General features: G+C 39.0%; 1 protein-coding gene across 5 annotated transcripts in view; it reads right to left on the minus strand.

Moving 5' to 3' along the window:
- Window positions 1-2729: 2729 nt before the first annotated feature.
- The window catches only part of ACSL3 (acyl-CoA synthetase long chain family member 3), a 48814-nt gene continuing 23919 nt past the window's right edge, over window positions 2730-27624 (minus strand). For 4 of the 5 annotated variants that reach the window (XM_027903191.1, XM_027903194.1, XM_027903193.1 and 1 more), the window contains 13 exons: window positions 24180-24357; window positions 18960-19069; window positions 17620-17758; window positions 15823-15973; window positions 15201-15324; window positions 14833-14904; window positions 14180-14319; window positions 13284-13456; window positions 12872-12946; window positions 12040-12231; window positions 10678-10792; window positions 6006-6163; window positions 2730-4283 (listed from right to left, as the gene is read on the minus strand). In XM_027903191.1, coding sequence (XP_027758992.1) covers window positions 4120-4283; window positions 6006-6163; window positions 10678-10792; window positions 12040-12231; window positions 12872-12946; window positions 13284-13456; window positions 14180-14319; window positions 14833-14904; window positions 15201-15324; window positions 15823-15973; window positions 17620-17758; window positions 18960-19069; window positions 24180-24357 — 1791 coding nt within the window. In that variant the 3' untranslated portion in view covers window positions 2730-4119. Of the gene's footprint in view, window positions 4284-6005; window positions 6164-6366; window positions 6561-10677; window positions 10793-12039; window positions 12232-12871; window positions 12947-13283; window positions 13457-14179; window positions 14320-14832; window positions 14905-15200; window positions 15325-15822; window positions 15974-17619; window positions 17759-18959; window positions 19070-24179; window positions 24358-27624 lie in introns of those variants that run through there. The other variant, XR_003573428.1, reaches the window with a different exon arrangement.

Here is a 27624-nt window from a genome sequence, read left to right on the forward strand (position 1 = left end):
CATGTACCCAATTAACATGATTTGAATCCACTCATTTACAACCACAAATTATCCAGACTCTGATAAAAACGAAGTGCCACTGAAAAAACTGGACATATGGGTCCCAATTTGTGAAATTAATTTTATTTTTGAAACATGATATCCAATTACAAATAAATAATTCATACAACATAACTCAATTAGGATATACAACATTCAGGCAGTTCATAGTAACAACCAAGATCACATTGAAAATGAGTTTACATTAAATAACCCATTACAATAATATACAACTGGTCATTCAGTTAACATTTCAGCCTGGTCCAAGGTGTACACAAGTTGAAGATTGTTCCTCTTGCCAGTAAAGAAACGGATGTACACGATTTTATACTGAGTCCAAAGTAGTTAATACATCACATTAACAGAAATTATAAATGCTGCATCGCATCACCTAAATGTAATTTTAGTACAGAATTAAGAGTTTGAATTTTAGCAGAACAAAGGTTATTGTGAAGGAGTTTTATGTCCTATAGTAATTTCTGCATAAACTCACGAGCTTTACAGGGTGTTCCTAAGGTATGGTTTTGATTCCACACCCTTCTCTGCATCCTGCCTATAAACCAGTGGGATGTAGGTACAGGTTATGCCCTCAGCTCCAGTTGCACGTTGCCTTTTCCTTTCATTTCAGCACAATTTTTTACTGCTCAGCCACAGCTCCCACAGAGGTGTGCCCCTGCCTCTTGTGTGACCTGCTGCAGCAGCAGCGAACTTGCACTGTCTTTTCTGACAAGTAACTTTTAACTTCCTACCTACCCCAGAAACACTATCCTCTGCAAAGAACACTCGTGACATCTCAAGTGAATTTAGCCTGAAGTCCTGAAATTTTTTTTTAAATAATTGTGGAAATTTCAAGGAGATTCACAGGATCCTTGGAATTTCTCAGGCAATCATTTCAATAATGTCATTATATAAATTTTCATAACAGCCTATGTAGTAACAATTCCAACGGTTCGAAGGCCTGGGAAGCTCGTATTTACAAAAGTTTTGTTAAAAATCCCCCTCTTCTGGGGGCCCTTCAGGTGAGGTATATGCCCCTTGTTCTTAGTTTGAACTCAGAAAGATTGTATAAAGTTACAGCTCTTTCCATTACAAAATTCCCCCCGTGACCATTACTTCCAACCATGCACTACTCTACGTTACTGTACAGCTGTTGGCAGCCCTGGGGACACGTGCAGTACATTCCAGCAGGTAATTTTGTTCCTGTTACACTGGGCATGGGAAGACACGCACTAAAGTTAAAAAAAAAATAAAATTAAAAAAAAAAAAAAAAATTGAGAGAGCCTAGGCAAATTCCCAGCTGGCAAGCAGTGCATCTCTCTGCAGGGTTTCAACAAACTCCTCTAAAGTTGTCCTTCTGCTCAGCAATGTTGAGAGCACGTGGTGGCAGCCAGAAGTACCTGGCAGGCTTGGCAGCCTATAGAACCAGGGCCACCGGAGCAAGGAAGCCCCACACCTGAACTGCAACCTGATTTACCATCCCTTCCCAGCCCCAGTCACTTCCCAGGGAGCGAAGGCAGCCACAGGACAGGCAGCCTCAGTGGGACATGGAAGTACTCGATCTAGCAGTACAGGAGTCTGTCTTTTGTTGTAAATCAAAAGCAAAAACGTACTCATCACAAGCATTTTTAGAAGTCTTTCTATCTCCAACGCTGAGACTAGTCTTAATGAACTGCTTTAGTTTCACATTGTGTTGAAGAAATAAGTGTCCACAATGAATCTGATGTTTAATAAAGGAGGAACTATATATATATCACATCCATTTGAAACATAAACAGACCTGAACTAAAAAAATCAAATGCATAGTTAGACTGCAACCCCATCTTGTGACTGGATTAGAAGAAAAATTAAAACTACTATTTCCAAACAATTACAAAAGTTTCATTTATGCAATTTCTCCAAAATGCATTTAAACCCTTAGCAGAACAAAACACTAGCTTCAGGTTTCTTTAACCAAAGCAGATTTGTTTCCTTACATCTGCTGCACAATGCACCAAGTGATATACATAGTACTTCAGCAATTTATTAATTTTCACTAAAAAAAAATAATCACAAAAAAATATTTGAACAATGTACAGTTTGTGCCGAGTGTGAACTACTTAAGAAGCTGCCGATGGAGAACAGATACATATTTAATATAAACAATGTCTAATAAATGGTGTGACACTTCCCTACAGCCTTGGCAATCTTCCCACATTCAGATTCTTCAGTCATTTTTCAACATTTCATTTATCATCTAGATATCTGAAGGCAGTAATCTCATAAATATGGTTCCAGTTTCTTTTTGATGCTTCTATATCCATTTGATAACTTACATCAAGATTCACCACGTTACCAGTTTTTCATGGACAGCAGCAGGGGAAATCCATGAATAGCACAAACTACCTTATCATTTCATCAAAACTGAAGTACAGGGGAACCTGCTTGATAAGTTTCAACTCCTATGAAACCGCTTTCTACAATCATCGGAAAGTATTAATTTAAAAAAATATTTCAGAGGTTCTTTAAAAGGATAATTTGCATATCTGATACCTCCCACAACTCTACGTCACAAACACTAACAGCAGCAACTCCTTCCCCCAAACAAAGCTTCTGCCCTTCAGCATTGCTATGTGCTACTATAGCAGGGGACTAAGTGTGCATCAGGACCCTGATTTTTAGTACTACAAGTAAAGGACACAAATTAAGAGTACTCTCCAAATTAAAGCCATTTTAATATGTGCTCCATCACAAGGTTGACTGATGCATGCCTTTTCACATTCTCATGCAACCTTGAATATCCTTCCCAGAAATATTTTGAAAATAAAATTCACATTTGAAATAAATCCAAACACTCTCACTGAAAAAAATGTTCCCACATATTTCTTCAAACAATATCCATGTATCTCTAGTGAAACAAAAATTGAGGCTCCTTCCCAAAATAAGAATTCCGCGTAACAAACCAAGCAACATAACTCTGGCTGACAAATGCTTCAAATACCTGTTTTTAAAGCAAAAAGTGCTAAACAAATGACACAGCATCAAAGGGAGATTTTTAATGGCACAAAGGGCAGCTAGGCACTGTGTGAGCTGAGGACATAACTGTCATTATGACTTTAAAAATCCCCCTCAGGAAGGTCTGGGTTGCAGCTAGGGCAGAGCAGGGGTCTTGCCAGACTTTCACAAACAAATAAAGAGCAAACCCAGTGGAATGTCCAAATCTAAAGAGAAAAGACAAAAGTTGTTACAGTCCCTCTGCTAAAAACGACACTGTTCAACCTGTAAAGTGTTATGTGAAAATAACGCTGAGAGTTCATATTAGCACTACACTACTCAACTCTGGATGAAATGGTCATGAGCTATTTAAAAAAAGGAGTTTCTGTATCTGAGAGGTTATTCTTAGGTTTAACATCTGCTGTGTTAATAGCCATTTCTGTATTAAACAAGCTTTAGCTAACACCTGCCTTGATGCAGAGTTGTGCCATGACCATCTTCCCATTTTCAGATAAAAATAAAATAACCATTAGGCACATATTGAAGGTGTATTACACAAGCTGGAATGTCAAACAAGTTCTCCCTCGGATTTACACAGAAAAATAGCACAGCAGCAAATAACCTGGTTCTCTGTTCAGCAATTATCTTGTTACAAGCATTTTCAATGTACATAATGTCACAACATCAATACCTTATCTTTAAATAATTAGGTAAAAAAAGGCCCCCAGTATAACCATTTCTTATATAGCCAAGTTCTCTCTATATACATCCAAATTTTAAAGATACAAATAAAACATTATACAGGATTTATAAATGCTTAAAAATTTGAGGCTTCAGAATCATGGTTTCCCAAAAAGACCTGGGAAAATCCACAGACTGACAAGGTAGCAGAGAAAACTGGAAAAAAAGGAGACAGACACAAGTTTGCTGCCGTAACATTTTACTAAACTTGCCAGTCGTCATAGTGATGTCATCGGAAATAACAGTTTAAGCTGGAAATGAGGAATGGTGGTTTTGTGTGTGTTGATCTCAAGTGCTGAGTTGAGACAGGCAATTCAAGTATTTCCTATTTGATCCGAGCTCATCGTAGCAAAGTGGTGCAGGGGAGAATTATTTTACATTTTTCCCGTACATTCGATCAATGTCCATTTGATAGTACGCTGTGAGCTCTTTGCGTTTGAGCTTGAATGCATCTGTCACCAGACCAGTCTCTGGGGTCCAAGGATCGGGGCTCAAACGAATCTTCACTGGTATTTCAAACTTCTCCAGATTAGCTGTGAAGAGAAATATTTTGGATACAAACCATAAATGTAACCGTTTAGCTAAAATGAAGCGCAAAAGGAGAAATCCTATTCTCACAGACAAAAGCACGAGACATGAATGAAGTGCTCCTCTAAAGCCCCATGGTTAGCTTTGATAAACTGTGGGGTCATGAGCAGTGACAGGATCCACCAGTAACTGTTCTCCAGTTTCCACAGAAATACTGGAAATAAAGCCCAGTTGCTCAGGTATCTGTGCTGCTCCCTGACTTCAGAAAAGCATCAGTGCCTGGAAGTGACACCCTCAAAACACACACCACTGTGCCAGCGTTATGGTGCTCATCATCTGGAAACAAAAACCTTAAAATCCATACTGCTTAAGCTTGAAAAAATAGGGGAGGGGTGTTGTTCTTTCCCAATAGTCCTAAACTGATGAAGGAAATTAAACTCATATGGCAGCCTGTCCTGAAACAGAACAGTGCTAAGTGTTAGCACAAAACACTATCAATTAGCAAGAGCTTCTGCTACGATTTCAGATATAAGGGAAGAAAAACAAATAACTTAGAAAAGTGTTCAACAGATGAGCAGTAATCTTAAACACATCTATTTTCAAGTTAAATTTCGAAAACATACACAAACGCAGAGTTATTCTGTGCAATCTGGCACTGTTAGATTTTCCTGCACTTTTTTTTACTCCCCCTGGCATTAGATTACTGGGGTTTGGGGTTTTTTTGCGTTTTGGTTTGGTTTTGGGAGGGGGGTTGTTGTTATTGTTTGTTTGTTTGTTTGTTTCCAATTTAAAACTAAAAAGCACAGTATTACTTTAAAAGTAACGCCTGTGTTACTAGAGTGAAAATCAAAAGCAAATATAAAATAACATAAATACGTGTAAAAATGCCTCAGGATTAAATCAAATACTCTTTTTCATCAATTTTACAAACATGTTTAATTCTCTTTAGAATAGTTAATGCCACACAAGAAAGGAAAGCAACTTCCAACATGCTCTCCCATCACAGTAGCTTCTGAGAATAACTTTGCCCACATGCTCCATGCAGGGAAAATAAATGGACTCCAGACATGGGGCAAGGCAAAAGTCTGCTGCAGTGCTGAGACAGCACTGATGGCAGGAGGATGATCCTCTTACAGAAGTTGGCAAGCACACTCATCAGAGATTAATACATTTACAAGAATATCCGAGTAATTTTCAAGTGTGACATAAGAGTTAACGGAAGGAAAATCTACTGGAAGTTACTAACTGCAAAGATGCTGCTTTAGTTTTGGAAATCCCTCAGATGCAAGTAGCTGGAAACCAGGAGAACCTCTGTCTCCACAGGCTTATTTCAGCTCTTTATCAGTATGTAGCATGTGAGACTGCGTGATACACGACACACGTTCCGATGACACGCATTTTTTTTTTTGTTCCATCAGCTAAGGCCAAAAAGATACTACAGGACATCTTAAAGAACACCAGACACACAAACTGAACTTGTTAAGTCTGTCCTGTTCTTATATTCTTTCCTCAGTAAGAGGAAAAGTATTGGCCACAGTAAGAGAAGTTCCATGAACCAAAATGATGCAAATCATGGTTTTGTTGTTGGGGTCTTTTGGTATGAAAATTTCACTTTGTACAGGTTCTACGAAATATACACATTCCAGGAAATCTTTTTAGGGCCTATACTTATCTGTTTCACAGATATTGCAATCCACAAGGTCGATACCACCTACCCAGCCACTCACCTGCCATGGCAGCCTCAGCTAGCACCTTCAGTACCTCTTTTTCCATCTCAGGACTGTTACAGATCTCTTCCCAGGTTCCTTTAAATCCTTTTTTTCGAGCTAGTTCTGCGAGCTCCTTTTGATTTGGCACGACAAATCCAATGACGTAAGAATGGAAACTGAGAAGTACAATATACTTTAGTATGGATTTAGTAAAGTAAACAAGCCTTCAAAAATAACATTTCAAGTTGGGTGGGTTTGCACCTTCATACAGAGACATTGCTCTCAAAAGCTGGCTTTTGTTCACCTGATAATATTTCTGAAATAGCACACAAAGGTACCTTCACCTGCTTAAAAATAAGTAGAAAGAGAAGCCACTTACCTTACAGTAACTGGATTGCTTCAAGGTGTGCTGTCCATATGCATATTCCACTGTGCCTCATGCTCAAAGCTTTGGGAAGCAGTTCCCATACGGTGTCAATGCGCCCTGCCTCTCCTCATGTTTTGCATCCCGGTATGAAGATTGGTGTGCGGCTTCCCTACCTCAGTTTCCTCTCAACTGCAGAATCCCAGTTACTGTAGAGGAGTAGAGGACTGCAGTGAAGAGGGGTTGGAGAGCAGGTTGTGGAATGAGCATATGCACAACACATCTCAAAGAATGCCTGCTTCTGTAAGGGAAGTGACTTCTCTTTCTCTTTTAAAGTGATTGTCCATACGCTCACTCTACTGTTGGCAATCTTTGTCTGCTCCTGATATGCCCAGAACATGTGAAGCTGTGATCTCAAAGTCTTTGGAAAACACTGAAGCACAGTTCACCCTGAAACAGGTATTCAAGATTTTTCAGATGGCGTATAGTTCAGGGAAAATGTGAACAGAATGTGATACAGCAGCTCTACTCATTCTAACAAAGCGCTTCACAGAACCAGAGAGCTGAAAGCAATCTCAGAAGATCATCTAATTAATCGACCTGCTCTGAAGCAGAGTCAGATACATGTAACAGATGCCTGTCTAAATCGTTCTTAAACATAGGGCGTTACCACCATTGCTTCATTGCAAGTTGTTCCTGATGGCTATTCCTGACTCCCTCTCTGTAGCTTACTTCAGAATAGTCGGATGTTCCTCTCTTGTCCACAGAAGCCATTTATTTATTCACAGACTGTTACTTTTTTCTTTCTCACCTTTCTAATCTTCCTTCCTTTTTAAAGTTTATTTAGGAATTTAAGCAGTGCCCTTTCCTCCTAAATCATATCACAGTCCTCTGCCCAGACACACCCAGTTTTCTCCTGGACTCTTTTCAAGAGGTCCACCTTCTCAGAAGCACTACATGTGAAAATCAGACTCTTTAATGCTTGGTAAAGCAAAAAGATTATTGTGCATCTTGCAGGCAATACATCTGATTATTCCATACCTTCTTAGAACTGCATTGCACTTGTTGACTGATGTCAGCTCCAACAAAACTGCTACCAGCTGGTGGCTCTGATCCTGGCCTTTTGCAGTTCAGGTGTAAGTATAATTTACAATTCCCCTCTTTAACGCGACTGCTGTTTTCAAGCAAATCTCCATCTAGCCAAGCTTGCTATGAATTCTAATCCTATCCTCTACTGTGGCTTTAGTTCTATCTCATCTTAGCTATCTACAGATTTATTAAATCTTTTCAACTCTCTCTCTCTCTCATCAGACAGATCATTAATGTAACGTACAGAAACTTAACCCTGGTATGGAGATTACTGTAGCTTATCCTTTAAGGTCTCCAAGATAATTTTAAATTACTAACTCTAAATACCCTTTTGGTTCCTGTACAGTATGATTTGCTCCTTTGTTACTGACAGGAATTATAACGGGCCTCTGACAGCAGTTGTGACGAGTCCATTACAAACATCATCACAAGCTTTGTCTGCTGGCAGCCTTGAAACCGTTCCCGTTTTGCTCTTACTAAGAATGTACTTAAAGAATGATTTCAGATTAGTCTCAGTATTATTACTGCTTGCATCTCACCCTCTGCTTTTGCCTTGGTGTGATTTCCTTCCCCATGCACACTCATGCTCTATTCTGTACTGAACCCTTGTAGCTTCATTTAGGCTCTACTCTCTAATGTGTAAGTATTGTGTATGAAGGTACCCAGAACAAATGACTCTGCCTCTTGCATCCCTGGTTCCTGTAGTCTTTTGACATGCTTAAGGTCAAGTCCAGCAGTATCACCAGTGTCTCCAGGAATAAACAGCACACAGAAACAATCAGTTGACTGGGTAAGCACTGAACTTTCTGATTCACCTAAAGTTCAGCCTCTTGAGTAGAAGTATACTTGTTCTGGACAAGCAGGTTCATCCAACTGTGCTTTTTCCTGGAAAGAACACCACAGCTCCTGGAACGTGCAGCTTTTCATTCTGTTTCAGGAAGTTAAATCTTCACTTGTTACAGTTCAAATGCTAAAGCACTGTTTTGTCTCAGGAAGTATCCTGAACAGTTCATCTTCCCTCTAGAGCAGTTACTTCCCTCTCCACCACTGTTCCTTCAGCGGATCTTTTGCATTTGGTAGCTTTGCCAGTCTTGGAAGTCATCACAACAGCATGAAGGAAGAAATTTTCAGACTTTGGTCCCCAGGACCACTTTAGCCATCCCCTCCGTGCTAAAAGATTTTGACAAAACGTCTGTCCTACTCTAGACATTCTGATTCCCTTGCTGTGCTTGAACTCCTACCCACAAACAGCTCTCAGACCTATGGTCAGAGATATTCAGTGGCGCTACACATCTGGTCCTTATCTCGAGACTCCTGCTGAGAACTCCCTCGGGTGTTTTTTTACCACATTTGCTCATTTCTCAGGTAACTGAACTACTCATTTTCCTAAGGTGATGCTCAAGACCCACTTAATGCATCCTGGACTGGTGAAGTGTTGATAAAGCAGTAGAAGTTTCACCTGAAAGAACTCTAAATCAAGATTCCTTTCAGCAAACATTTTATTCCTTATCATACTGAATATTTGTGAAGTCAACACAGCTTCTGAAGCAGCAATATCATGCAAACAATTTTGATTCCCTATTGCCATGTGCAGAGGAGCTTTGCACCCCAAGATCTAAAGTCAAATCGCAGATTTAACTCGTTTGTAAAAGTCTGCCCTCCTTGTCCTTTTGCATGGGGGAGGCAGAACAGCTACAAATGAAGGACTCCTCCTGCAATGGAGATCACCCAGGCAAAGAATAAGGAGAGACAGGATCTAAGAGGTCACAGGCACTGTTACAAAACACTCTGAGCTCAAACTGCTGAGGTGAGCATATACCCACAATGAAATGTGCATATGGACAATCAATCAGGGAATCTGTATGATGTGGCTACTTATGCCACAATAGTCTGGAGAAGAAATACAGCAGCAGCAAAACCAACCTAGAATGTCTTGTTCTGTTTGTCCTGGATCTAGACTCTTGTTTGTAAATTACCTTTAAAAATTGCTCATAGGTTTTCCTGTTTTTAAATAATAGTCAAGACAGTCTATCAGAGTCAAGTGTCTGTCTGACAAGCGCATTTTAGCTTTCAGTGTTATTTTGACCTGTCAAAATTAACACAATTTGTGAACTTCAGTCCTAGAAGAGCAGAAATCACCACCTGTAGGAAGCTCCTTCTCCACAGACTACAGATGGTGCTTGCAGAAAGCACGTAACTTCAGGCAGTCAAAGCAATCAAATAAGAGACTCACTCAACAGGTACAAACCACAAATAAAGATTAATATAATGGAAATTTTCTCAGCAATGGCTTGCCCAATGCATGTTAGCCTACTGATCCCAAACTGTCAGAACTGAAGTTACAGGATGAACTACTATTAGTCAACACAAGCCACCCAAGAATTACAGAGAACCAGGAGAACAAACCCAAAGTTACTTTTTTATTTATTATCACTGAGCAATTCTCTGGTATGCTTGTCTTGCCTTCTATCAAAAGTGGGGCTTTTTTGGCCAAACTGGAAATAAGAATATTTCTGATCATTCAAAAATGATTTTTCAAACATCACAATGTCAAAGAAAACAAAGACAACCTTAAGTATATTTATACATGTAAGTATATTTATATGTGTAAGTCTCTATTACTCAGAGGTAAGAAACTGTAAAAATACAAACTTAAGACACGCTTGAGCCTTTATATGTCTCACTTATCAGTGCATATAGAAAGCAGAGAGGTCATATGATCATCACTTATTAATTGTGTGTTTGCATAGTATTTAGAGTGTTTTAAGCTTCAAGGCTTCTGCTGGTGTAGGAAAAGGGGTTAAAGAAAAGTAATTTTAACTCGCAAGTCAGTCAGGGATTTTTTCTACCACCTTCCTCTGAAGTACAACTAAATACAGCAACAAATAAGGTGTCCTAGTGCTTCTATAGGTAATAACCTCTTAAGTGCTTGAGTGATGTCTGTTATTAATGCAGTCAGAAATCAGCTGCTTTTCAGATTGGGGAAGAGGGAATGAAAGAGACTCATTTTTTATTGGCATTTTCCAACAAAGGATGAAAACAAAGGAGAAACAAAAAACAAAAACACAGATTTCAGAGGTTTTAGTTTTGATAAAGTTATTCCATTGTATTATATGTAAAAATCCTTTTTCAATTGATTAAAAAAATGCCACACAATGAGTGGCAAAAATTTTTCCTTATTGGCTTCAATAGGACAGACAAAAAACAGAGCAGTAAAAAGTATCAGCTGCCTCTTACCTGCTTGCATACGCACAAATATTATCTACCAGTGGGAGATTCTTCAGAGCTGCTTCTACTTTGCCAAGAGAAACATATTCTCCTGCCTGCAGTTTTACAAGATCTTTTTTGCGATCTAATGAGGGGGGAAAAAAAGGAATTAAATGTTAATTACAGAACAGAAAACTTTTAGATGACAATTTTAGATTTTTCTGAGATGAATCTATAAATACCAAAAGATAAGCTGGGTCACGTTTGGTGAATGTACCAGAAACATTTAAAGTCAGGTTTCCAGATTCTGTATTTTATCAATCCATCGCTCACACCAAAAAAAAGGGACATTAAAATTCCATGTATTTTCTGCCTTTAGAACAGCATTTCCTATATGACAGCACCATCATGTGCATGGAAGACAACTAGGATTATGCAAAATCCAGTATTAGCTAGGAGGACACATTTTGTGCTGGCTGGTGCGGACACTCAAGGCAGAAAATGCACAATTTGGTGACATTCTGTTATTTATTTCAGCCTAAATCCATATATAAAGAGCAACTGCACACTTGTTACTTGACAAACAACAACAAGAACCAAAACTTAAGCCCAAATAACTCAATCTTATTGTACATAGCCTGAAGGAGACAAAGGTGAGGACGGGGCCTCGTCCCCCTAAGATGTGGTGGCAGCACCTCCTTCACCATGTGCTGTTTTGCTGCTTTGTGCAACCAGGCCAGGGGGTCTGTAGCTCTCTGACCTATCTGATCAGAGCAAGAACAGCTGCAGTGGGACCTAAGATTCTTCTCCTATAATAAACCAAATAGTATTTTTTTTTTTCAGGATTAAAAGCTCTCTGAATCACCTTCTGACTTTAAGAGTCTCCAGGTCATTTATAAAGCACCTAATTTTGCACCTACAGACTATCATCGGTTTATGTATTAAAACCTTTATCTCAGCATATTTTCCCCTAGCCCTACATGATAAAAGGATATTACAAAGAATGCCAAGATTAAAAAAAGGCTTATTTAATTCCTGAGCACATATTACCCCAAGAACCTTTTCACTGATTAAATTCCACACTTACAAAACTATACAACCTAAGGCACCTAATCTACTGAATTAGCTTATAGTTGACTCTCTAATTACTACCCAAGTCTCACTAACATATGGAGTCAGTGTTAAGACTGTTTCAAAAGTAACCAAAAATCAACTTCTAAAACACACAAACAAGCTTCCATTAACATATCAGAACTTCCCTGGGCTAAATGGGAGGGGACTTTACTACATGCCAAGATATGGAGAATTTTTTGTTGTTAATTACTGTATTTAACACCCCTGAAAAATGTGTGTGTATATATACATCCATATGTTCACCTGAACTTAACTCACCAATAATTTTTAGACAGCCATCATGATGAAACTCCCCAATGTCTCCAGTATGGAGCCACCTCTGCCCATTCTCATCGACAGTGAAATCTTTTTTGGTTCGTGCTTCATTTTTGTAGTAGCCCGCAGTCACATTCTGCCCTCCAATAAGGATCTCACCTCTAGGATATGGTTTATCAGTGTTGTAATAGCCACCTAAAATGATGGGTTTATTAGTTAACGAGAATTAAAACATATTACAAAGCAAAAATTCCTACTATTTTCACTATCTAAATATAGCACTGAACACTGTATTAAGTCCTTAGCCAAAGCTACCACTTGCCTAAATAGTTCATCAAGAGAAGAAATATATGTAATTCTTTTCAGCATCTAAACAGCTATTAAACAGGTGTGTTAATCAAACAGTGACATTCATACACATGCAGAGGCAAATGCCACCTCTGTGCAATCTTTCTGCCAGTACTAACACGCTCTATCAGTTCCACACAGGCTCAAATTAAAAAAAAAAAAATTTTCCCTCACATTTAAAAAAAAAAAAAAAAAACTGTAAGGTTTCCCTCTGGCCTAAAACAGCCTTAAGTATTACATATTTCTACTCTACAATACATAAAAGCCTACAGTGAAAGGAAATCGCCTAAATGTATGTCAGACTTTTTACCTTTCTTCTTCCCAGGAGCAAAATTTATAGGCAAGAGTAGCATTTAAAATCTAAATAGCCAAGAAATAGTGTTCTAATTACTACTACTGAGCAAGACCCAGTATAGTGTATATATATATTATTAAAATACAGTTCTTACAAACGCACTTCAATTTAATCAGAAACAGGAGTTCTCACCTTCTTCCCAGTTCAATAACTTTATTTCACAACAAACCAAAGGTGCTCCCACTCTTCCTGTAGTGTAGTCCCAAACTAGAATTTTAAAAAAGAGCATTTTTCAGAAAAATATTTAACCAAAACCAATTAGAAAAAAAAATACATCTTTCGTTGTCATGCATCTTATTAAGTGAGAATTAACTGCTGTTTATTTTGGAACTTTAATGAGAACATCCATTTTATATGTAGGTCACCAGCTTTAGCACAGTGTGCCAAAATTAGTGCTCCCGCTGTCTCATGCATTTACGACAACAAGTAATTCCCAGGATTCCCCAGTTATGCCTGGTGGCAGGCACACACCAGGGGGACAGGCCATCAAAGATGGCATACGCAGCACGGATCAGAGCACGCAGTGGGATCCACGGACACTGACCTTCCGTGATTGTTCCGGCTCCAGCCGACTCTGTCAGCCCGTAGCCCTGTCCCACCGGGCAGCAGAAACAGATGTTCATGAACCGCTGCGTTGCTGCCGACAGCGGAGCTCCTCCACAAAGCAGGATGCGGATCTTCCCACCCAACAGCATCCGGACTTTCCGGAAGATAAGGCTGAAATGCAAAGATAAGAATATATATATTTGTTGGTTAAAAACAAAGAGAGACAGTACCAACCTTTAAATCTGAACTGAAAGCTTCCACCACCTTCGAAAACACTCCTATGGCATTCAAGGAGAACCCTGAAGGAGCACAGTGAAGTTTTCAAAAAGCTTTCTGCGCTTGTTTCCACATTCTAATATAAAGAGGGGTTAAATGTCTGAGAACGTAGATTTAATGAGACGGCAAAGTTCTGCAATTTTCTCCTAAAAATAATTCAAGTAAGTTGTGTAAGTTTTTCAACTACATTATCCTTCAGTCTCACTGAAGCTGGGAGTTAGACTCAATGATCCTTGTGGATTCCTTCCAACTTGAGATTTTCTATGTCTCCCTTCTGTGAAAATACGAAGTCTACGGTTTTCTACAGGAGTGGAGTTCTCATCTTACCAAGAATTATATAAATCTATTATTAAGTCCCTGATGAAAATAATGCAATAATGTAAATTTCCGATCAGTTTCAAGTTAAATAACACTCACTTAAATTATATCAGTAAATATTTAAATCCATCACACAAGCTACAGATTTGTTGTTTCAATTTACACTTATTTAGTCTTGCTCATGTTCAGAGTGTCAACAATAAAGTGAAGAAAAGCACAAAAAGAAAATCAGGTCCTGCTCATGTGGTAAGACTTTGGTAAGTGATATTCTGATGCCATTACAAATAAAGTTAACATTACCTATCGCAGAGTGGGGTAGTGTAACCTTTGGAAATCTGTTCCATTTTGTAATTGTAGGCCAATATAAATAGATTCCGCTGGAAACTCGTCATTTCATTCACTTTATTCATGACGTTTTTGTAGATCCGATCCATAATTTCCTAGTTACATAAAAAGATGAACTTTAACTCAAAGAAACAGAATCCCTAAATTCAGTACAACAAAAAGAAAACATGATCTAGAAATTCAAGTACATTTCAGGTGACAACCGACTCCCAGGTTCCCTCCTCTTCCATTACTAAGAGATACCAAGATGATCACAGCAAGGAGGAAAGCAAATGTCTGTGCAGGAGCACTAGTTAAACCCCAAGCTGCCTGCTGCCAACTCTCTTTATTCCATTCCATTCACTATGATGATCAATAAATTACTAATTAAAGTGGGAATCTAATCCCTATAGCTATTCCAACTTTGAAAAATCTTGTCACCTCCAACATAGTTTTACCAATGTTTACCTCCAACATAAAAATACCAAAATTATTATTTTAAGCTAGTTTTATCAAAGGATCTACCTTTTTTACTTAAATGGTCATTGCACTGATTTTGTTGTTAAAAATTGAATTATGCATTACATTTAAAAATAATTTTTAGAATTATTTATCCTTCAGTTACTTACCGGGACAGCTGCCATTAGAGTTGGTTTAAGTGTAGTCACATCTCCTTTGCTTCCTTTCTTTATTTTAGAGGACTAAAATGAAGAACAAATTTACTAGCAGACATACTCAAGATTTTTAACATGACAAACAAAATGACAGAACACATCTTTCAAAACAGTAATTTTTATGTAAATTAAATTCTGACAGTTAAAGCTGGCCCAGAGTATCAGTCATAATCCCCAACACCCTGTTTCATGAACTGCAGAAATGAAGATTTGTTGTACTATTTTTTTTTTGAGAAATATTATAGAGATCTGAGTAATTTCTTTTTTTTAATTTTCTCTTTTTTTTAATCTATATAGTCTAAGGACTTACATCTACAACGTACCTGGTCAGCCAATGTCTGAGGTGAGGAGTAACCGATGCGGCACCCATGAGACAGACACACCAGCTCAGCGCTCAGCTCCAGAACGTGGGCAAGAGGCAAGTAGCCAATATAGATGTCTTTTTCCCTGTGAAGAATTAACTCAAGCTTAAGAACATATTTCAGATGATATGGGTTTTGTTTCAGAAGTTGTGTACTATGGACTGCAGGCTCAAGGCATGAACAAAGGGAGATGTTTACTCATCCCAAGACAATTAACGGTGTGCTATGGTTGAAAAGGGAACTCTGTGGGCAAGATCAAAAACTGCACCAAACAGAAAGAAACCACAGAATTTAAACACTAACCAAGGGAAGTACTGCTTAGGGGAGCTTTCAACCACTCGAGAGCAAGGTAGCCTCACAGGCTTTTGTGTCCCAGTCTTACACACATAGAGAAGATGAGAGAAAAAACAGCACATGAAGTAGTCATGTCATTTAGTGCAGTACTGGAAGATCCTCAGACATCAGTCCATAGTATGGTGTGCCACAGACACAGCTAGGTTTATTTTTTCCACAGTAATTAATCTGAAATTTTATGCAACTACATGGCTTCTTTATTTGCTGGTAAGCAATGGTTCATACGTACCCCAGGTTTGGAATCCTCTCAGCCATTCCAGTTATCCCAGCAATTATGTTGCAATGGGAGATCATGACTCCTTTGGGAATTCCTGTGGATCCACTTGTGTACATGATCACCGCGATATCAGAGGGCACAGGCCTGGATGGTTGTTTGATTCCTGCAATTTGTGTTAAAAAAAGAGAACGTGTAACATGCGGGGAGGCTCTCAGCCTGGGAGATCTGATACACTAACACATTCCAGCAGTCACTGCAATGCAACACCACATGACTCTTGCCATTACATTTTGTTTAAAAAGATTGTGGTCAAGCATAAATGCCTTCACAAGGAGCAGGAACTTTGCATGAGCTGAGCAATACTTTGAGGGACTTTTATCCTATTACATTTCTGCTATGCCAGCAGCAGAAAAAAAACTGAGCAGAACTTTGGCTTCTCCAAAATGTCACTGAGCATTTCCCCCTTGGGAAGGTTTGCTGCCCTGGTTCCAGCTGCTGCAGGGTCCATCCCCTCTGTGCAGAGCTCCTTTCTCACATGCTCCCTGGCAGGGAACAACGCTGCCTCATTTGCAACACCTGCAGCAAGGCACTGCTGAGCCAACGTGAGGTCCAATTCCTATAAATATTTAAAAGAAGTTCAACAGCTCTAACTGGATTAAAGTGCTTTTTAAATGCTTGCACTGAGGGCAAGAAAATACCAAAACAATTGTGTTCACTCAGAGGAAAAACTGCATAATGCACAATGCATGTGGCACAACAGGCACAATGAATGAGAAGCGTGAAAACATTTTTAATCGTTTCCCACTCACTGAATCCTGCCTATCCTGCACAATGAACAACACACAGAGGAAGAAAATATAAGAAACAGCTCACCTACTTAATATTAATTGGACATGCCTGACCATAAACAATTCATGATAGTATTTCAGAGATTATGAATGGTTAACTTGACAAAGATAATGTTCCTTTATTGTAGTGCAGATCATGGGATATTTAAAAGACTAAAAAAAGAAGGATTAGACACTGTTTTTACACACACACCACAAAGATTAACAGATCTCAAGGAGTTAATGAATTACCACAGACATAATTTTTCTGTTGGTGTTGTATGAAACAGTTTTAATAGTACATAAAACTGGTACATCAACAACAGAAAACCATCTTTTAAGGAAACTGAGTTAACGATGCTGAGAGCAAAATTGCCACTCCCCAGAACATCAAGAGCAGATGGATTAACCACCCTCCTACTCCTAAAATACAATCCAACACTCAAGTGCCTTCAGTAGTTAAGAGATTCTGAAAACACAAAGGATAAGAGCAGAAGGAAGCAACTACTGAATATAATTAAATCTTGAGATTTAATCTATCAGATTCAAATGGCTATTTTACATTTTTCTACCTGTGAATTTCACGAAACTTAACGGTAACAAACAACTGACTTCTTTTGTCATAAAATGCACATTTGTGTGCCCTGAAAAATCTGGTTTCAATATGTCTGATCAGAAAAATGCTTTCCAAGTTTCTATCCTGGGCTAAATGCTTATCCAAAAAACTTTTCCTTCAGCATGTGACACCTGATTGTGGAGAAGGCATTTTCCTCAGTTGAAAAACAAAACCAAAAAACTACATGCCAAAAAACAACCACAACCATACAAAAAGAAAATCCCCCACATTTTATTCAAAGAAAAGGCAGATAAGAAAAGGTTAATCACTGCATAATTTTGAGATCTGCTATTTCCCCAAGTTTACTCGACAGAGTCAGGGTAGGACAACAAATGAGATGGTCCAAACAAAAAGAAGAGAACCTACCAGCATCTGCCTTGGCCCCCATGGCTTGCACAGATGCCATTGTGTGAACAATGACACCCTTGGGAAACTCTGACCACATTGTTGGTTTGCCATCCACTGTAATAATGTGTCGTAGCAGTGGAACTTGAGATACGATTTCCTGTGGAAGTAAAAATGTGTTCAAAAACTGAAAATGAGGATTATGCCAACAAGAAAAAAACAAACAAACAAACAAACAAACAAGAACCACAACACCCACACTATCTATTGTACACTTTTTAGAAAGCATCTCAGAATTTTCAATATCAGAGGATAAACTTTTTGAGCTCAAAAAGCTGCAACGGTTGAAACTTTCCACTTACAAGTCCAGAAGCTTCTCTAACCATTTATTGATTTGTATTTTACTTCATGAACCCCCACAAATAAGACAGCAGTGAATTGTAGAGATAATTGACTTTTCACATCTATAGAACACTGAGAAAAACTGATGATAATGAGCTCACAATAATTCTTAGGTTACCCCTTGGTAACTATGCTACTTAGAATAAGCAACAGCTAGCAAAAATATGGACAATTATTAATTAAGCATTTGAAGCAAAACATCAGTTCTAAAACATTTATCAGTGTTCTAGTGGAAGAAGAGATGATCATCACCTCTAGCAGAACAAATACATTCCCTTACCGTAAGTTGAAATAAATGTGCATTGTGTATATATTGTCATTGTAGTAACTTTTTTTAAAGTTTGGGACATTCTCATTCAATTTCCAGCAACAGCACAGTTTTTCATTAAATTCCCTTATCTGAAAGGTCCCATTTCCACCAAAACACAATGATGGAACTAATTCAGATTAATTGTTCTACTTGGGTATTCCACCTGGTTAGCAAGCGACAAGTTTTTTGGCTATTGTAATGTTTAGTAAGCTTTCCCCCACACAGAAAAACAGCTCTAACTCTTCAATCACCCATCTTTATACTTAAAAGCCATTCTCTGCTGGGAGAACAACCAACAATAAGCCAGGAGGATGATCACATTTAGCTCTCCATACAGTTTATAAATTTTTCCGTTCTTCCCATTGTTAGATTTATAGGCACTAAATCCACTCAGAAACCACGGCAGTTTCTTGTAAAGGTGTTCCAGGCAGCACTGCAGGTCTTCTATACTGCAAATTGCTCATCCCATTCTCCAGGGTCACTGTGGAGCCTAAAACCATCACTTTTTTTGTACGTAAACCTTATTCCAAAAGCATCTGCCTTATAGAAAGGCAATAAATCATTGGAACAGTGGTACAGTGGAACCAGGCCATCTAATGATAATGTACAGACACACTGGAAAGAAATAGACAAAGAACAGTTTGCTGACCTTCAGTTTTGTTTGCATCAGCTCTTTACTGGTGATGATGGTGGTCACCTCCGTCTCGTTCAGCCCATGCACGATTGCCGGGCCCCCCAGGGTAGCGTACAGAGTAACAACTGAAACACGGAACAGGGGAAATGCTGAATCTCTGTGCTACATTTTCAATTCCAGCTTACAATAAAGGTCTGAGATTAACTCATTCCACGTTGCTTGACAGTAAAAATACTTGTCAGCTTAGAAAGGTGGGACAGTCTTGCACTTAGAAGTTTCTACCACGTGGATTTAAATGCAGCCTGATTTTCAGTTACTCCCAGAATGAATAAAGGACGCCACTGTCTGTACAACTGTTTACTCATTTTCAAGCACTAATTAGAGGTTCCAAAACCTCATCACCCTATGCAGTTCTCCTAGATCTACTCATACCTTCACTGCTTTACCATCTGAAAAGTAGGCAGATGCTCTCAGTTTAACCATTGCGTAACAGTCCTTTTGCACACAGGAAGGAAACAGCTTCCATTCATGTGATTTCTCTTTTCAGAACTCACACACTCTGTTACTAACCTTTTACAACTGACTACTAATAAATTACGACAACATAGCAAAATGTGTCACGAGCAGATGAATTCTCACACTCAGTAATAAATCCATGGCTATCCTGTTCTCCCATCTATTTAAAACAACATCACGTCAGAAAGGTTTAATCATCACCATCATTAGACATTAAACTGACATCATGAGAATCACACAGAAGAGCAAAGAAAGAAAATATTTTAAGAATTGACTATAAGAAACACTGTTTCTTGTATTTAAGGAAAGTTTATTAATGATAAATGTGTTGAACTTCTAAGAGCATATTTAATTTCCTGTCATTTCTATGGGAACTGAATGAAAACAGAAGAGAGTAATGAAGAAAAAGGGAGCTCAAAAAGGAAGAGAGGTGTTGGTCTCAAAAAAAATAATAATTTCCTCTTTTCCAAGCAGAACACAAAACATGGGTATCTCAAAAAAGCTGTAAGGTCAGCCAACACAACCAATAATTACAACATCCATGCTGGAAGTTTTGTCATATCAGGTATCTGAATCACTCCTGTATTTTAGTCTGTATTTAGCTGAATATTTAAACAATGTAATTATGAAAACGAGACACCGTACTGTACAATAGGACTGTAACTCTACTATGCTCACTGCAGCAAGGATAAAAAAATTAAAATTAAAGTTCGTTGTATCTAAGACTTGAAATGCAGGGAGTTACTAAACCAGCGCAGAATACCAAGGAAGAACTCAAAAGCAGTTTTCTTACACAGAAAAGTAAATAGTTGACCTCTACTTATTTTTTCCTTGTTAAAACAGTCCATCATAGTTCAGAACTGTTGCAGGGCAAATGCACATGCACTGTGTTTTCTTTAATTTGGTGGGAGCAAAGTCCAGAAGAGTGCCTCTACTAGTTCCCACGAGCTCTCTCCACTTACTGCAGTGACCCCTGTTATATAAACATCTCACAGAAATTCAGCTTCCCCGAGCCAACAAGCAGAACCGACACACTGCCCAGAAGGAAAAGGATCATCTCCGAAATAACCACGTATGTAGTTACTCATCCACAAAGAAGTACATTAAGACACTCAGAGCTATATGACAGAGCCAAACAGAGAGAAACCATTTATATGATGGTGCACTTATGTCATGGAGAGAACAAAACTCATCAATGACTCCGATCTCAAATTCTCACTTCTCCACACACTGGCACCTGAAACTTTTTCAGGCAAATCTGAAAGTTTTGGGGGTTTTTTTTGTGTCCTTGTTCTCTTGAAAACATATCAAGAAGGGATTATCTTGTGTTCACGTGCAGTAGTACAAGTGAGTCTTTATCTGACCTGCTGCTAGGAACGCTGCTCTAAAAGTCTAAAAAGAGAAACTCCAACACTAATAACTTTGCCAGCTCATACACAAGGACAAAGCCTTGCCCTAAAGAAACAAACTCAACTTCTGCAATTCATTTCAGTGTAACTCAAATGTTAAACTATTTCAGCACTTGTTGTACATTAAAAATAAAAAGCAAAATGCACATTTAAAGGCTTCAACCAAATAAATTCTGACACACCCACTTCTGCTCAAGCTTTAGGAAGGTATGACTGAAAAATAAACTCTCCTATTTTGTTATTTGGTTATACATTTGGGCGTTCTATCTGCCTACACTAGTGAAGAGCTGTTCACACAGATGGAGAGGAGGCACTCTGGAAGAAATCTGTTTTCATGTGATACTACTTTTTCCATTTTTGAACTAGCAATCCCACTCTACCTCCTCAAATACAAGACTTTAGATAGTCTCAATCCATTCACATTTAAAAACAAGCAAGTAATTTCTAATCAAAAAAATTACTTCCTTGTGCAAGTAATCCAAAACAAAAATTACTTTCCCCATTTTAATTCTGTAGTGCAAAAGGCACTCAACACTATCTATGAAACAGATGAACCTGCTCTCTTGGCATCAGTTCTGGGCCCATACCATCAGATTTCACACATTTCACGTTCAGAAAGAATGTCACAACGCTACCAGAGCAGTTCGCTGTGAAACAAAAAAATACTAAGTCATTTAGCAATGTCTTGCCACACTACTACTTCAACACCATCTGAATTTTCTAATTCATTCAGCAAAACTGACCGTGGATACTGCACAACACTCTCATCGTCTGCCAACACACAAGTCAGCCAAGTTCACATCGGACGACGCGCAGCTTAGATGTCGAATACCACGTCAGACAGTGTGCTGCAGCACGTTGCAATGAGGGGATTTAAAACACTAATCCAACAAAACCAAAAACATATGCATTCCATTCTGCTCACAACATCTATCCCCTGTCTCAGATTTCACCCCCCCCCCCCACTCCCAAATTACGAAATCTCCCTAGGATTTCTAAGTGTACTTCACTACCAAAGGAAAAAAAATGATACAAGCTTTTGAATTTTATTTATTGACAAGCCTTTGAAATGTTGTATAATAAATATAAGTCTATGAATTTTAAGCCTTTGAATTTTATTGAATTTATTCAAAGGCTTTTGTAAAAGCCTTTGAATTTATTTAGTCACCAGGAATCTAATAGATCCCGAAAGTGATAAAGGGGAACTGGCATGGTGTATTACGAGGCACATAATTGAAAGGCAACACAGGCATCTTATCAGAGAACAGCCTGTGCAGGTCTCTGCTCTGACAGGCAGGCCAGCAGCATTTACTCACTGAAGAAAGAATCAAAACCATCACCAAATTTAGGTTGGAAGGGACCTGGGAAGGTCACCTGCACACACCATTCATTAGAGCAGGGTGTCCAGAGCCATGGCCAGTCTGGTTTTTCCCTATCTCCAAGGATGGAGATTTCACAATTATTCTAGGTTCCTATTCTGACACTGAACCACTATCACAGTGAAGAGGTTTGCCCTAATATCTAAAGTTTTCCTGCCACTCAACTAGTACCTGTCCTCTCCAGTCTCATCAAAACACACCTTTGAGTAGAGTCTGGCTTCACCTCCTCTGTGTGCTCATATGGGATAGTTTTAGATGGCAACAAGATCTGAACTCACTCCTCTTAATGCTGAACAGACCCCACTCTATCAGCCTCTCCTCAAATGTCACGTTCTCCAGCCCCTTCAGCCTCTTGGCAGCCCTCCACCGGACTTGCTCCAGTACGTCAACGTCTTTTTTCCTACAAGGAAGCCCTAAAGCAGACACAGTACTCCAGATGTGGTTTTGCCAGCGTTCAAAAGGAGAAGAAGGATCATTTCCCTGGACACTAAGTGCTACAGTCACGCTACCATCACCCAGGATGCTGCTGGTCCCCACTGCAAGAAGGCACTGGGTAATCTGCCCCATTGCCCACCAGAACCCTCAGGTACTTCTCTGCAAAGCTGCTCTCTCCAACTGTCCCCCAGCCTATAGTGGTACATGAGGTATTCCAGCACACACAGAGGAAATTTTAAGTGCCTTCACCGAACTCTGTGAGGTTCCACACAACACGGTTTTTCTATCCCATCATCCAGGTCTTCACTAAAGAAATTAAACAGTACTGGAGTCAACATCAACCCCTGAGGGCTGGCAAGTAACTCTGCCCTACTTATCCAGGTCTAATCTGAACAGTTTGGCTGTACAGGTATTACAGGAGCCCATTGCCAAAGGCACTGGTGAAGTCACAATACAGGACATCCACTCCCTCCCTGTCTGCAGAGCCAGGTGTCATATAAGGCAAGCATGCTGACTCTGAAATGTGCTGGGGCACTGCACCTTGTCATCAACTCCACCCTTCAAACTAAGGGAACAACACAGCAAAGGGTACACAAAATAACCCGAGAGACGCAGTAAAGACTGCAAATAAGTGAAAACTGCTATACACTCAACAACACATGATTTCTCAAACTGAAACAGATTCGTGCTCAGAGCAAAGAGAGGCCACTGAAGATACAATAATCTTGTTAGGTTTGCTTTGAAAACATGAAAAAAGTCCATCTGACATCTTTGGTGTACATAGGTAGCAAATGAAGAATTTCTGCACATGTGGCTTTTACAGCCCATCTCCTATTGAAGGAGGGTCAACACAGAAATGAAGAGGCCAAAGCCTGTGAGGAACAGCAGTTTCCAGCGTGCCCTGTGGTACAAGGAGATATGCACCTCTGAGAACATCACAGAACCCAGCCAGGCTGCGCTTACAGAGAGGTGAATGACATACTACGAGCAACGATGAAACAGGCATTTAAACAACTAGAGCAAGTTGAGATTAGTCAATACATTTCTTGGCAAGAGAATCAGGCCTAACCAAAATCAAAACTGAAGAACTGACAAAAAATCCGGTTAAAGCAAAACTTACAGGCACAGATGAAAAGGTTTGACGTCAGCTCCTGAAACTGAGTTAATGAATTCATGTGTGATTTCTGTTTGTTTGTTTGTTTTTAGAAACTTGGGAATCTGTACTGATTTGAGATTGAAAGAAGATAAACCTCCCATGAATTCATTGAGCAAACTCAAAATCATACTCCATCTGCAAACATGCAGGTTTCTCTATTCGCTAACACAAAATGCTATAAAGTGCATGGTTTCTACCTTATGCAGCATTTTTTTAATTCATAAATTTTAATGTTATATATAAAATACACATCAAGTTTTCTTAGTATGTAAAGAAAAGAAAAGGTTTTATTTTCAGACTGTGAAGTAAGATCAAACCTTCAGGGAAGACACACACTTACGCTGGTAGTTGCACATAAAGCAGGCCTGTGCTGCAATCATCCACTCAGCTCTGGTCTCACAGAAGATAGCGATGTTAGTCTTTGGTTGCTGACCCAACACTGCTAAGCCATTTCCAAAATTAACAGCTTTAATGTATACATCTTCATAAGAAAGCCAGGTGTACTTGCCAAGGATGACCTAATAAGAATAATAAGTTCATTTTAGAAAGCGAAAATCCTTAACACATGTCCTACTACATCTTCACCCACGTGAAGAGACCACAGATGTCTGAAGTAACATGCACTTGAATTATAACAGCACTTTACTCGAGATAATGAATAATATTCTGGCCAAAAGCTAAAGGGCCTGTGGAATTTCCAACACAAATACTGCAATATCTCCACACACGTTACCACCTCAGTTTCTGTTTTCACGTGAGGGAAGCACACGATGCCCACAGCACTTCAGAAGCCCTCTGGAAGGCTGCATGTGGTTATCTGGCCCACATGCCTTTACTTTTTAAAAAAGGTTTGTTTTATGTAAAGGGTGACAAGCACTAGGCTGATACAATTCATGAATACGATGGCTTAGGCATTAATTAAGAAAAGGTAAACTGGAATCCAGAAAGCAGCATATCCACAAATCCTCAGTCAGAAATTGTGAAGTCCCTTTTCCCTTCACTCTGAAACAAATGTCAAGGGGAAGAGTAGCAATAATTTTGCCCTTATTTTACTGTTAAACAAAAGTGGGACTGAAGACCAGACTGGAAATTACTGACAAACCTCAGTTCTGAGAAGCCATGTGGAAAATATTAAGCAATCTCACTTTTCTTCTATACGGGAAAGCTGGTGCACAGTAAAACTGGATTTAAATTTACAGGTCATATCACAGATTTCTACATGTGCACTTGCAGCTTGCAGTACTAGTTTCCTTACTGAGTGACAGAATATTTCTTTGAGGATATTCTAAATATTTTCATATCTAGATCTAGTAGGAAGATGTTTTACATTGAAAATCCAGACTCTAAATCATTATACCTTAACCATCTAGTTATACAAGCACACTGACAATTTTGAGAAATACAATTTTTTAGTCAAGTATTTCAGAAATATTCTTTAACTACAAAATATTAGTAATAAATGCAAGCAAATGCTAAAAAAAGCTAGAAAAGCAAAACTTCTACCTCCTTCCCCATTCTTTTTTTCCATCAACTTGATCTAAATTTCAATCTTGTAGGCTGCCAAATCTAACGACATTTTGGCATGTAATTATATTTCTAATGAGTATGTATTTCCACATCCACTTCCTTAATAAAATATATTTAAAAACCTCTCTCAACTTCTAATAAAAAATAAAATTTAGTAGATTGCTTTTATCTAAACACTTTTCCAAAGTGCTGAAGTTACAATTAGGTAACTGAATTGTACCTATCAGTCTCACTGCATATTGCTCATTAACCTACTTGTTCTCCAGGACAAACCTTTCTTTACTAAGGACTGGTACACGTGCAGCTGCTCAGAAATTCACAAATGTTTTCATGGGAAAACACTGTCTAATGAACTCAAAAACCAATATTTGCAATATATAGCAATTTTGCCAGAAAATACATATTTCTCGCACAACAATCTTCTCAGATTTTCCTGGTTTAGTTACAGAAACTCAGTTGCACTGGCAAACAGGCTGTTTCAGAGCCAAAAACCTTACTGGAGCAGAAAGACCAGGTTGGAAATCTCCACTGTAAGCAGTGAGAGAACCCCAAGGGGCAGGGGCTCACCCCTGGCTGGTGCTCACTGCCACAGCCCCCCAACAAGAGGGGGATTTTGGAGTCCCTTTCAACACACCAAGATATGCCTGGTGTGGAAAACTCCTATTGCTTCCAACAAAAATATTGCACGTCTTCCCGTCCATCCAGAGTTCAGTAATTTGGAAATTTAAATTCTAATTTGGGACATTTTTCCCCAAAGGCAGTATTTTTGGCACACTTGGAAATTCTTGACAAGCTCATCAGTCGAAAACAATTTATAGCAGTGAACTGGGTAACACCCTTGCCCCCATTATATTCTGCCTACAGCGTGGCCTCAGGAAAACTGTACACAAATAATTAGGCCAGGAAATATAAGTAGATTCTTATTACTGTTTCTGGTAAGTTTGTCAACCCATAAAAGGTTTTAGTAATTTCCACCATTCACTACGTAACTCATTAAAGTCGGGGAAAAAAAATCATTAAAGGGCCAAAATGAATCTTTCCAAGTAAGACTTAAGATTCTGGGTTTTTCCCTTTTTTAATTCTCTTACAAAGTTCATCCTCCTTACTTAAACAAGTTTGATATGAAGCAGTGAAAGAAGGCCTTATTGGTGCCTTGTTTTCTTAAAAAGGAAAAATCCACAGGAAGGATGTATAGCACTGTTAGGTATAGTTATTTATATATATATATATATATATATACACAAATACATTTCTGAAGATCGCTGACAAATGAAAACAGGTAAGACTATTTTCAATGCAGCTATTTTGAGTTTTACTTTCCTACTGCCTTCCATATATTTAAATTCCAATGTTCCTTTCCTCCCCATGCCCAGCCTTTTTTCTCTATTCCCTCCCTACATTATTTATACTATATACATCTTATTAAATAATAATATATATTCATATATACATCTATAAATATTAACATACTGCCTCTGTACGTCCCTTTCCTCTGCATTTTGCTCTACACTTCTTTTGCAGGACACAGAGCAGGTTTTGGTCTCTCTCAACCTTCCTTAATTTTTTTTTGTCTCCAAATCCATCTCCCTTCTTGGCCTTTCCTGCAGTAGCTTTCACTAATATTTTCCAGCGCACAGTCCAGGGAAGACAAGAAGCTACTGGAGAGGGTCCAGTGGAGGCCACAAAGATGATCTGGGGTCTGAAACACATCTCTTATAAGGAGAGACTCAGAGCTGGGCCTGTTCAGTCCAGAGAAAAGACTGAGGGGGATCTCATTAATGCACAGAAACATCTCAATGGCAGGTGCCAAAAGGATGGTGCCAGACTCTTTTCAGTGGTGCCCAGTAACAGGATGAGGAGCGCTAGCTATAAAATAAAACACAACAAGTTCCACCTCAACATGAGGAAGAACTTCCTTAGACTGAGGGTAACAGAGCACTGGAACAGGCTGCCCGGGGAGGTCATGGAGTCTCCCTCTCCCAAGACATTCCAAACCCATCTGGGGCTGTTCCTGTGTCACCTGCTCCAGGTGACCCTGCCTTGGCGGGGGGGGTGGAATAGAGGATGCCCAGAGATCCCTTCCATCCCTAACAATTCTGTGCTTTGGTTTCTGCTGTAAATAGCTGTTAAGGCTGACATTAAGTGCCACAATCCTTTAAACACTCACACACGTTTAACTCTACAACCTTCAGAACTTGCTTTTGCTTGGTAACTATTTACACATGGAAAAAAAGCAACTGTCTAAGAGTTGGCAAAAG

The sequence above is a fragment of the Empidonax traillii genome, unplaced genomic scaffold (genome assembly GCF_003031625.1).
Source record: "Empidonax traillii isolate 1590-97213 ecotype Southwest subspecies unplaced genomic scaffold, ASM303162v1 scaffold943:size483155, whole genome shotgun sequence".
In the NCBI taxonomy this organism is placed as follows: Eukaryota; Metazoa; Chordata; class Aves; order Passeriformes; family Tyrannidae; genus Empidonax; species Empidonax traillii.